Below are 12,711 nucleotides of genomic sequence, written 5' to 3'. Positions count from 1 at the left end.
TTACATGATCGAAATAACTTGAACACAAACAAACAAAGAGGAAGACCGCACCGGAAGGAAAAAACTACAAGTCCCAGCATCCTCTGTGTTTAGGGAGCAGCAGTGAAAGTGAAAGTATTGAGCCTCCGTTCAGAGCAGCAGGAGGAGGAAGGTGGAGCTGAGGCAGGTGAGTGTTAACATGAATATGTTTCTTCTTATGACATAAAATAATTCCACGCTGTTCGTGTCTGTGGGTGAAATGTGAGGCCGATCGGCTCCTCTGAGCGCTGGTTTCCTGTAAGTAGAGAGGAAGTGAGTTTAGCTGAGCCTCCGTTTAGTGTGAGAGAGCAGAAGGAGAGTGAGAGCTGTGCTGAGGCAGGGTGAGTGTTAACACCGCTCTGACATTACTGTGTCTCTGTGGCGGGAACAACAGGCTCCGTCAGTGGAGGCAAAAATAATCAGACTTTGGTTTTTCAAAGGAAACAACTTTATGTCGGAAGTTCCCGCACGCTCATTGGATAACGATGTGTCAGTCTCAAGCTATTAGCCAATGAGCGTGCGGATTCACAGAAAGACCCGCCTTTATCACGGGACTTTAAAAACTACAATGGCGACAGAAACTCCGTGAGTGGAGTTCAGGGTGACGTCATGAAACTGTGACGTTTGAGCCACTTCCTGTTCTCAGTCCCAGCGTCCTGATCACCGAGGTTTCTGTTGCTCTGATATCTGATATTGATTATATTGGTAAACAGGCTGTAGCATAAACATCAGGTCTGTTCTGAAAACTGGCTTTATTTTTCCAAAGTAAGGGAATATCTGTGGTCTGATACCGCGGGCTCATGGGCTAAGGACTTGGATTGACAAGTCAAGCGCAGATGATTGTGTTGTTTCTTATAAAGGCTTGTGTGTGTGTGCCTTCCTGTGTGTGTCCTTGTGTCAGTGGAACTGAATCAGTGTGTTAGAGAAAGTGCTCCTCTGCTGTGCCGTCATCGTGTGGATGCTTCTTTTAAAGTTGGAACTCATGTTTTTATGATCTGCTTCATTTCATTGAACCTTTATTTCTAACCATGAAGTCCCTTTGAGGTTACAGCCTCCTGGTTAGGTTTAGGCTGTTATTGTGCTTCAGGCTGAAATATGAGGAGTAAGGAGTGGGGCTGGTTAGCCCTCATGACCCTCACCATAACACATACGTCACAGGACAGTGTTTACCACAGAAACTCCATGAAATGATCAATGAGAACTTTAGAAACCCGTCAGTGTGATGCTTCCAGTACAACAGCACCTCTGAGTGTGTGTGTTTACCTCTCAGACTAACTCCACCCTGACATCAAGAAGATGGAGGAAGAGGATGGAGCAGGATCTGCAGCATCCAGCTGTGTGTCTGTGAGGAGTGACCGGTCCAAAGGAACACCTCTAGACTTCAGTAATGAACCTGCAGCAACAATGTAAGAGAGCTGCTGACTCATTTATTCAGTGTAAATAATGATTTTTGATGCAATGGGAGAAGAAAAATGACAAAAACAGTTTTAAAAATAAGGATTAATGTATTACAAACTATGTTTTTGAGTTTCCTGATGTAGTACAAAAATATATGAACATAACTGTATATAGGACAGATATTTTACGGTTCTTTTAGGCTGCACCAAAAAACAAAAAGACTATTTTTAAGTTGTCTGAGGTAGTGAGTCAACATGTCACACTGGGTCAAAGGTCAGGGAGTAAAAGTGTGTTTTAAAGGAGGTTTAAAAGCAGCGAGTGAAGGAGCCTGTCGAGGTAAATCGTTCCATAACTGATCAAATTCAGTTGGTGGACCTCTGTGTGAAATCAAGCATCTGGTTCACAGAGAGGATAACCCTCAAATGGGCTGTACAACATTATATAGTGAGACAAAAACAGAGATTATCGTAGCCATCGCTCTCTCGCATGGACGTGGCAGTCTTGCTGTCTGCTGCGAATCCTCCCCGTACCTCCGTGACCTCGTCTGGTATCTGCTCCCTCCTCTGTAAGAGACAGTAAAGGAAAACACGTCTCTGCCTAGTCTTGAAAATCTAATCTTATCATCCATTGTTCTTCTAGGGCCTCTTCTTCTTGTGGCCTCAGCTAACTGCTAATATTTAAATGGCTAACATTAACATGTGTGCCAGCCAGGTTAACATTTATGATGAACTATGATTAATTAACTGATGTTGAAACTGGAGCTTTAGTGACCTCTGAAATTCCTCCTAAAGTGTTATTCAGTGTTGTGACAGTCAGCTGCTTCAGCTGCTGCTGGGATGGGCTGTGGCAAAGAGAACAGAGAAAATCAAAATCAGAGTTTTTCTCTGAATTAAAAGCAAGGAAACAACAATATATTCTACATGGTGAAACTGATGGTTTATGGTGTTTGGTTCTGTTTTTCTGTATTTATGCAGATAAAGTGTAAACTCAGATGAATTATACCATCAAATTTTAAAGGAAAATATCAGGATGAGTGTCTGTGAGCTGAGAAGGACGTGAAGCGAGCAGTTTATCCCAGAGCTGAAGCTGCTCTGTGTGCAGAGATGAGCTCAGATTCCTGCTGTGATTGATCAACAGTCACAGAAATGTAGACTTGTAGTTATTACTGCAGTATGGTCACAGCAGATACTGATAAACATGTATTATGAGGATGGATGATCAAGTTTCTCACTCTCTCCTTTAAATCTCAGTTTTTTTCTTCTTCACAGTTTATCTGTTAATTTATTAATGAATAACACTGAAAGAGTTTCTGTTATATTTCCCCTTGAACATCAGCTTATTAGGGCGGCATTAGGAAATAGCCCCCCTCCAAAGAATGAATAAATGAATGATGATAATAATAAAATGATTAAAAAGCAGAGCTCAGAGTGGTAGAATGGTCAAACATGGATCCACGGGTGGTTCAACTGCATTTGGTGACGTGACTAAAGCAAATCTTTCAAATAATCCCACCATCAACGGGATGTTGTCTCCTTTACTACAGTTACTTTACTTGGTCACCGTGTGAATTTCTTTGAAATGAACCAAATTCTTTTATTTGTTGGTTGTTGCATATTTAACCTCTACAGTCAGGAAAGGAGGAGATGAGGCCTCAACAATGTTGGGTTGTAGCTGTGGTTCAGGTTAGAGTGAGTGTCCATGGAATAAATGTAAGTCAGTGAACTGGAAACATGACTGTGTTCAAACTTTGTTTTCCTTTTTATAATGAGTCTAATCAAAGGTGGACAGAAGTATCTCCACTTTGACTTTTCTGTGTCACCATCAGAGCTTCTGCACAGTGTGTTTCTGGGGCAGATAACATTGCAGCATTATGGAGACATTATGGAGACATCATGGAGACAAAAAAAAATATTAAAAATATTTTTATTTTATTTATTATTTTTTTTTTAAAAATATTAAAAAGTGTCTGGATCCTCAATCATCCAGTAAATCCCCAAAAAGTTGATTCTGTTCATCTGGATGTTTTCAGCAGCATGGATCAGTGTGAGGACAGAGAGGAGGGAGTCCCTCCCTCTAAAAGCACTCTGTGTGGGGAACATGAGAGCCAGACCAAAGCTCAGAGGTGAGATGACCATCTCTAACTGTTCATGACTCTTCTCCATGTCACAGCTCAGCACTCACATCACTGCTCCATCATTATTCACACTCATACCTCTGTGTGTGTTGTTTTAAAGCCCAGAGCTGTGGGGCGTACCAGGCTCAGCTGGACATAACCCTGAAACTAATCCAGAACCTGGACCTGAACCCAGCTGTGTTTCCTTAAAGAGCAACGACTCGAAGGAAATTATTGTAAACTTTAACAAAAGACTGTTATGTGACAAAGAGTAAGTACATTATTTTTATGAGGTTCAGATTGTTCATCATGTCTTTAATTTAATATTTCCAGTTTTTCCTTCCTATCTCATGAAGCTGTTACATTTATTGTTTTTCTTTTAGGATCAATAAGAGGCCAGAATCTCCTGGACCTGAACCCAGCTGTGTTTCCTTAAAGAGCAACAAGTCGAAGAGTATTGGTGATGACTTTAAAGGATGTTCTTCTGCTGCTGAGAGGTAATGTGTGTCTAGATCAGGGGTCGGCAACCTGCGGCTTCGGAGCCGCATGCGGCTTTTTAGTCCTTTTAGTGCGGCTCTGTGTGGTTTGGGAAAATAAATTAGAAGTATTTAGCTGAAGTGTAATTTATTTATGTTAGTTCTTTTTTAACTTGTAGTTCTAAATTGGAAGATTATTGTGATTATTTATTATTTATTATTATTATTATTATTGAAATATAAAAATACAATTATATTCTATTATTTTTTCATCACTCAAAATAAGCGTCACACTCGCGGAAGCGGTATTCCGGTATTGAGTGTGTATTCCTGCCGAAACGCTGTGCATTTATCGAGACTTTCGACCCCAGGTAGGCCAATTATGGATCTTTGGATCCACATTATATCAGCAGCTGTTCTCCACCGTGAACTATGTTAAAAAACAAACACCGCTCACGCCTCACAGAGGACAGCTTACAGTCCTGCGTAAAGATGAAAGTCACTTCGTACAGCCTCGATTTGCAGAGGCTATGTGCAGAGGTTCAGGAGCAGCAGTCCCATTGGAAACATATCACGGCAGACCCGACGATGTTTGCATGAACATGCTTTTCACACACGGTTGCTGTACGCATACAGCCAGCTGTAGCTTTTCAGCTGACAGCCCGATACACACCAACACAACAGCATAGAGAGCACAGACTTTAAGGCGGCGAGGCGTGATTGCGGGTGCCGCTCAGGTGCGTCCGCCTCCCCTGCAGCGGTGCTGCAGACCACGCCCCGCCACACACATTAACCAGGTAAAATACATATTTAGGAAGAATTTTGCGAACATCTATTTTTCATCTTTTAGCAGCATAGTGCTTTCTTTCAAATTATTTTTTAAAAGTCAGGTCAAGGCTCCAAAAGACAAAAGTCGATATAAGGGTGGCGGCTCACAACAGTTTTTGTTTGCTACATGGATCATTTTAGTTCAGCTGGGTGTCTTTCCTTTTGTTATATTCCTTTAAGAATTCAAAATGTGTTAATTACATAAATAAAATGTAATTTTCTCTGTAGCACTTAAAGGATTTCATAAGCAGCACACCTTAGTTGTTCACACAAAGCATAAAGCTAAAAAACAATATGATAGGTTTGTAGCTTAAACCTATTCGCTGGAACGTTGAAGACAATATAATTACACAGCAAAGCAAGACCCAAAGTAGGCAAAGTTCTTCATGTTACTCATGCATGAGGGAGACCTGCCTGGAGCCAAGTGTCGTTCCACCACTTGACCCCCATCAGACTCTCAGCCAGGTTCCCCATAGCACTCCTTTTATTGTGGTTACATGAATATGCATAGGGTCATTAACATATAACATCTTACATAGGTATACATGTGAACAAAGGATTGTGTGTGTGTGTGTGTGGGGTCAGAGCGTGACCCCATAAAGACTTCCCTAAACCTACTGGTCTGGAAAGTCCAGCAGTTCATGTAAACAAAAAGCACTCAGACTAAAACAGATATAGCTACGTTTATCCTACCATAAAACAATAAGAGAAGGTACGACCTCTCCCCATGCTCCCAGGATGTAGGTGTGGATTCCAGAACACTCTGAATGCACACCAAGCCTTTGCAGCCTGCTAAAGATCACACATCCTATCACTACACAATTATTTAAACACCTCTACCAATATAAGACTAATTATAAAACTCTAAGCATATATAAGTAGATATTTCTAAGCATAAATGACAATCAACATTACAAAACCTAACATTCCCCCCTTTTTGACCTTTATGCTAGAAAAGTTCCCAGTTATGATCACCTCATGTCTGACAGTGTCAATGCAAACATTTTTATACTCAGCATATGTCAATCACCCTAAATTACTGTAAAAGTACACAGTTTAACAAATGTATTAGCAGTTATCCCATTCCTCATCGATCTCATCCAATGGCAAACTGCATCCTACGAGCAAACAAATGAATTGTTAAGTTAATAGTTAAAATAAGAAATTAACATTTTCAAAAACATCTCAGCTTGGTGGTGCTCCTCTGGGCGTGCAAATCACATGTCTCTCTGCAGAGTGGTTTAAGTTCTGCAGGGCGTCATAAATGTCTCTTCCAGTTGTTTCCATCACTGTCCATAGGACCAGAGTCCAAATGTATGTAGAATAGACATCCAAACATACCAGTTGGGTTTGTCGTTTGTCAACATGGGTCTCAGTTATCTCCAAAGCTGCAGACCTCTTCAGCACTCTAGTTTTATGGCCTCTACCAACCCCCATCACCTCACTTCAGGCCTTCGTCCTGCGAGGGGGATACTTATGACTCCTCCATTGTCCATGCTCTGCAGAAAAACCCCTCTGTGGAAAGGGTGCTGGGTCCAGTTATCTTACTGCTGTTATGATCCCAGCAGTCTTCAGAGTGTCATCATATTCACAGTACAGTGACTCAGCATTAGGTGATGTTCATAGGAAACTGCTGTCATCACCACCATAGCTTCTGGTTCCTGTGCTTTTCACAGAATCATGATGCCATCCTTGGACTCCCTCTGCGCTGTCGATGGAGCTTGGCACGCTCCCCTCATCCTTCAGGTGCCCGTCTGTTGTCCACAATCTCCTCTGTTGGCCTCTGGAAATCCCCCTTGGCACAGCTCTCATTCCAACGCAGCTTCGTGGTCCTTGCTGTGGCTCCAAAGTCTGATCTCATGATGGGTCCAAACAGCTCGACCTTTGACCTCAACCACTGCCTGGACTGTCAGCTATGCCTGGAATGGTTCTTGTTTCTCACTGGGCCTCTGAAGATTTCTCAGGAGATCCCTTTCAGCAATACTCTGACTGCTGCACCTATATTTCCTTGCTAGGAAGAAAAACTTCTATTTGGAGAGCATCAACAATCATCAAACCACATTCTTTAGTTCAGTGAACTTCACTTATACGCCATCAAAGCCTCATCTGAACATGGATGCTCCACTTGCATAGGTTAAAATACCCATAAATGAACTGTTAATCACACAAATCACTGCAACAATAATAGAAAACATTGTTTCATGTTAATCCTGGACCCCTCCTCTTGACTCATGGACACTCCCATGAGTCAACTCATCAAACCTAGATTCCTGTCTTAAAGAAAAAAGGTTAGCTAGACCATGTCCCAGGCAACATCAGGGCATCTCCTCCGGAGTAGCTCCGTAACCCTGCAATAAAAGATGTTAGCGTGTTTTGCATATTAAGTTTGCTTAACACCTGGCTCTGCCAGGAGCCTGCAGACACACCATCATGGCCTGGAAAACAGATCTGGAAGTGAAATCAAACTTCACACTTATAAACAATTGTATCATAAGAGTAATAAAGCATTCAACATCAGCAAGACAAGTGTCATGTGCAGGTTTTCTCAAATCAGTAAACTACAATTAGTTCCATAATTTGCCTCAGACATGGATCATCCCATGTGCTCAGTTAACATTAATGTAATTGGTGACTTCCCTTAAGCAAAGTCACTCCACTCACGTATCACTAGGAGCTCAAAAAACTCATTTGTTTTTCTTATGTCACTTGTCTGCTTCTGCCGAATCCTCTACATGTACTCTTAGAAAAACAAACATTAGCAATACACATTGACCATCCCGGTGGTCAGACGCAGGTCGACAGGTTCCAGAGGTGCTATAAAAGGACCATAAAGTTAACCATCCATAGCTGTGGAAAGAAGTGACACTACTTTTCAACACAGGAAATTTCTCACATGTTATTCACATTGTCAAAGTAACCTTCACATTTTCCCAAAAACACAGTGTAACAGCATCACCACTCATAACCTGTAAACACAGTTTTCTTCACACATATACCCAGAAATCCTGTAGTAGGAAAAAACATCAACCAGCTGTCCTGGTATAAATCACATGATCAATTCACATGAAGAACTGTAATGCTGTAGAAAAGAAAATGCAAATGTTAGCGCTGCGCAGATGTATACACTCTTTCTCACAGTTTCCTCTGTGAGCAACACAAGGTAGTGAATAACACCCCTGGTAGGTGCACAGACACAGAAAGTGGCACCTAAAAGGTTAAATCATCATGCAACCTCGAATGTTGATGTCATCTTTCTGCTCCTGTAAAAGGAAACACACATAGATTCATCCACCCTTTTGTCCTGTCTAGGTGGAGGTTAACCTTGAGTAGTGGTCAAGCCTTGTCAGCTTTTACCAATCAGTTTTTTTTCTCTTTCACTCATTCATTCATGCATGCATTCATTCTTTCTTTCTTTGCTGATAGTGGAACCTATCGTCGCATTTAGTTTCCACTCTCAGCAAAATGACGTCATTTCAAAAAGAAAAAGAAGAACTTTAGATCGGATTACCTCGCTGAATCCTTTTTGGGCAGGAACTTACTCTCTAATTGTCCCAGATAAGTGACTTTCTCCTGAGCCCATTTCAATGTGGAGAAGCTCACTTGTAACAATTTTCTCGACGACGTGTCGTATAGCGCTTCTAATCGTGCAGATCTGCTCAAACAGAGATTATCGAACAAAACTTTCAGTGCACTGTGAAAGTATCAAAATAAAAAGGCCTTGTTAAGTCATGACACAAGCTCCTCATCTCAGGAGGGTAAATCATACCATTAGCACGGTTTATCATACCATCATACTAATTGGCAGGCTCAACTTCACAACAAAAGAAAAATCATCAGCTAGATTCACTCCAAACCAACCATCAGCTGCACAACACACAACATAAGCCTAATATGTTATGAGTTTAATCCCCAAGTCTGTGCCTTTCACTCATTTAGGCCACACACCCATTTTATTCAGTTTTCCTTTTTCCCTTCATCATAAAACATGTGACATGTTGTCATGCACTTCACAAAAGAAGTTTGTTCTGACGTATTCAGAGTTGTGTATTTAGGTACAGGATTCACTCGCACATCAAAACAGGAAACTCAGTGTTTTAGAGTCTCCACTCAACACACAACAAACTCCAACACATCCCATTCACTCGTGCTAGAATTCAGTCACCTTTCCTCAATCTAAGAACGATCAACTAATTTGCATATCAGCTATTAACCCACTAAGATGACAGGACAACAGAAATTCATGTTCAAAATGTAATCACAAAAATAGAATTCCCCTCATACAGTAAATTATTTGTGCTGCATCAATCAAGCAGGAAGCACCTCCCAATTTACTATATTAACAACTAAATTTATTGTCTGATCAGTGGTTGTTCAAACCAGAATCTTTTTTACCACAAAAGTTAAACTGTTGTCCTGCAACCTAGAGAGTTAATTGTCAGCATTGGATAAATTCAGTATTTGATAACAAGTGTCTGTTAAATTCACACTATTTTAACACTGATGAGAGATAACAAGCTGATCTTCATTGCATGTGTGTTTGTGTTATTAGGCAGGTTTAATGCATGTCTGTGGAGCTGCATGTCCAGCAGGGCATGTTTTTAAAGCTGCCTTTCCTACACACTTCTCTGCTATTATTTGATCATTTCTTAACTAATGTGCTATGAGTCCACTGGTCTTTGCATCACACTAAGTGACTTGGACAAGATGATAAACAGACTCACATGCTTAAGATGTTGTCTAATCTTCATGAGCTCTCTTGTGTTTGGAAGTGTTAGTAGGGTTAATGCATGTTTTGCTTGTGTGTGTGATTTTGTATGTTTCTTTTTTGCAGTGTTTCAGACTCCTTCACAATTTTCCAACTTAAGCAGTCAGTTTTCTTTTCCCCAGGTTTGCTAACCCCAAGTTTGATTTCCCATATTGAAAACAAAATTCCTATGTGTTCTCACCACCCATCTCACTCTGTTGTCCTCTCCCACTTCAACAGTCCAATAGCCGGCAGTTGTCCTTCAGCTTTGTCCTGTGTTTCACTGTCTCTTCTTGCCATTTTACTCCAAAGGTGGCAAATGTCAAACTCCAACAGTCTCCTCAGTTCTCCTCAAATGTTCTTTTCACATGCACAGTGAAGTTGCAGCTTGTTGGAAACACAGTGCCATTCATCCAATCAGGCAGGATGATGGGTTTGCTCTTCTTCTCTGATGCTGTTTGTCCACACTGCTGCTGCTTGCTGGGAGTCTTTGCTCGGGAGTTTTTGCTCAGGACTCTGCTGCTGTCTCTTTATCTGCCATGTTATTGCTCTTTGGAGCTGCATTCCTTGTCTTCAGGGAGGAGTGAGAGCTTGCTTGTGAGTTTGAGAGACACATGGTGCTGTAAATAAGTTAGCCAGAAACTTGGCCTGAATGTTTCCAATGATGTTAAACTATAACTTTCTTCCGACCACTGCATGTGGAAAATTGATTCAGGTCTGCTTGTCACCTGAAAGTGACAAACTAAGACATTTTCATTATTATTATCACTGCTTAATCAACACACACACATCTCTCTCTCTCTGTTTTTGTGAAAGCAGAAAATGAGATTGTAGTTGTTCTTGGCTGATCAACACAAAACCTTTTTCCTATGATTATTTTTCATCTACAATGTAAATTTTGTCTCTTTTTCACTCTTTTTTTTTTTTTTTTTAAATAGCTGGTGACCTGCAGAATCACCGCTCTCACAATCAGATGCAATTACTTTTACACAGCGCACAAAAACACTGTGACGTCAGACACATTCACACTCACTTTTTTCATCTGCGTAAATAAATCATTTGGCCAATGGCATGTGCCATTGTGATCCATAAATATGATCACAAGTTTATTTAACTATTTTTCAACCCACCAAAACAAATAAACAAAAACATAATGCTGATGCTATGAACACTCCACACACATGAGTCAAGATGCAGGAAAACTGCTCACGGAAACGCTGCACACTCCAGTTATCATAGTTTTGTTTCCCTCTCTTTGAAGAGTTCTCAGCCAGCTCCTGATCTGAAAATGTGTAGCTTGATCATCAGCTCAGAAGAGACCACAACGCAACCTCACACAGTGGTTGTGTGCTTTGCCCCACAGTGGCAAAGACTTACACTTTCATATTCAATTCAGCTTCTCCATCATGTACCTTTAGATGTTTCATACAGGGTTCAGCATATTAGTTGTTTTCATAGGTGTGCTCTATATCTCAACAATGGCTCATATTAGGATGACAGTTTTTCAAACAGGTCAAATGCCTCTATGCACGTCATTAGTTAAAATATTTGCCTATATCACTTCATCTCATATGTCATTGTACTGAATTTGAGCAACCCTAAGCTTAATGCAGATTACTTTTAACAATTATCCACCTCAATTAAATCTATTGTCTGGAGCACAGGCTGTTGTCGATCAGGGCAAGCTAAAGAATAAACATTTTGTGTCAGCAAGGGGTGGGGGAAAGCCATTCACCAGAGCATATCTTAAGTGCTGCGGATGTGGGCTGGCCTTCTCCACACGCTCTTCAAGGCTGGTGTGTTTTCTGAAAACTTCTAACATTTGAATCTCTTCCATTTATAAGCCTGCGATTAACCGCACGGCTCAGGTCCGTGTGAAACCCGCACGACCGTGCTCGCGTGAACCCGCGCAGCTAAGGAGCCGTCGCTCTCTTTTATTTAAATACTTTGCGCTGCCAAAGTCCAGCATAAACATCTGTCACCCTCTGACGCACTCTTGGTTGCTTAGGAACCCATGATAACAACAACGGCCGGTGTCACAGACCACGTGTTCTACTCCACACTCACTCACACAAACACAACGAACAACAACAAAGAATAGGCCTATTGTCCAGCACAATCTGGACCCCGCGGAACTTCTCAATGCCCCACAAAGCGGCGGACCCCACACAGCGGTCTACATTTCGCCCCACTAAGACGGCGAACCAAAAAAGTTCGAACTGCGCAACTCTGCGACTTAATGCTTCTGTACAAAAAAACCCCACTGAGCGGCTTTGTACATCGCCCCACTAAGACGGCGAATTTTAGCCCCACTGAGCGGCCACGGACAACGCCCCACTGAGCGGCGAAGACGTACAGTTATGCGAATTTTAGCCCCACTAAGCGGCCACGGACAACGCCCCACTGAGCGGCGAAGACGTACAGTTATAGAGTTGGACTCTAAACTTACTCAGTGTTGCTTAGCGTGTAATATCAGCCTCGGATCCCGCCGATCGTCATTCATCGAGGAGGAAAGACAGACAGTTCATCCACAGGAACTTCCTGGCTGACGTCAGTGTTTTAGTGTGTCTCTTCTCCCCTCGGTGAATGTCGACTCCAGGGATCCGGCATCGAAGGACCAATTAATGATAGGTTTGTAGCTTAAACCTATTCGCTGGAACGTTGAAGACAATATAATTACACAGCAAAGCAAGACCCAAAGTAGGCAAAGTTCTTCATGTTACTCATGCATGAGGGAGACCTGCCTGGAGCCAAGTGTCGTTCCACCACTTGACCCCCATCAGACTCTCAGCCAGGTTCCCCATAGCACTCCTTTTATTGTGGTTACATGAATATGCATAGGGTCATTAACATATAACATCTTACATAGGTATACATGTGAACAAAGGATTGTGTGTGTGTGTGTGTGTGTGGGGTCAGAGCGTGACCCCATAAAGACTTCCCTAAACCTACTGGTCTGGAAAGTCCAGCAGTTCATGTAAACAAAAGGCACTCAGACTAAAACAGATATAGCTACGTTTATCCTACCATAAAACAATAAGAGAAGGTACGACCTCTCCCCATGCTCCCAGGATGTAGGTGTGGATTCCAGAACACTCTGGAATGCACACCAAGCCTTTGCAGCCTGCTAAAGA

At 41.8% G+C, this 12,711-nt stretch overlaps 1 protein-coding gene across 4 annotated transcripts in view; it reads left to right on the top strand.

Moving 5' to 3' along the window:
- LOC148105869 (protein NLRC3-like) overlaps positions 1 to 12,711 on the top strand; it is a 71,288-nt gene that overhangs the window by 46,541 nt on the left and 12,036 nt on the right. Inside the window, exons 1-3 of one of the 4 annotated variants that reach the window (XM_087838950.1) lie at positions 3,435 to 3,538; positions 3,651 to 3,800; positions 3,913 to 4,026. The exons of 1 other annotated variant lie outside the window; for it this stretch is intronic. In XM_087838950.1, coding sequence (XP_087695076.1) covers positions 3,450 to 3,538; positions 3,651 to 3,800; positions 3,913 to 4,026 — 353 coding nt within the window. In that variant the 5' untranslated portion in view covers positions 3,435 to 3,449. Of the gene's footprint in view, positions 1 to 984; positions 1,425 to 3,434; positions 3,539 to 3,650; positions 3,801 to 3,906; positions 4,027 to 12,711 lie in introns of those variants that run through there. 2 more of the 4 variants (XM_087838947.1, XM_087838948.1) reach the window with 2 other exon arrangements.

Source organism: Neolamprologus brichardi, chromosome 3 (assembly GCF_056152115.1).
Source record: "Neolamprologus brichardi isolate AB-2024 chromosome 3, ASM5615211v1, whole genome shotgun sequence".
NCBI lineage: Eukaryota > Metazoa > Chordata > Actinopteri > Cichliformes > Cichlidae > Neolamprologus > Neolamprologus brichardi.
This window is presented reverse-complemented; position numbering and strand designations above follow the sequence as displayed.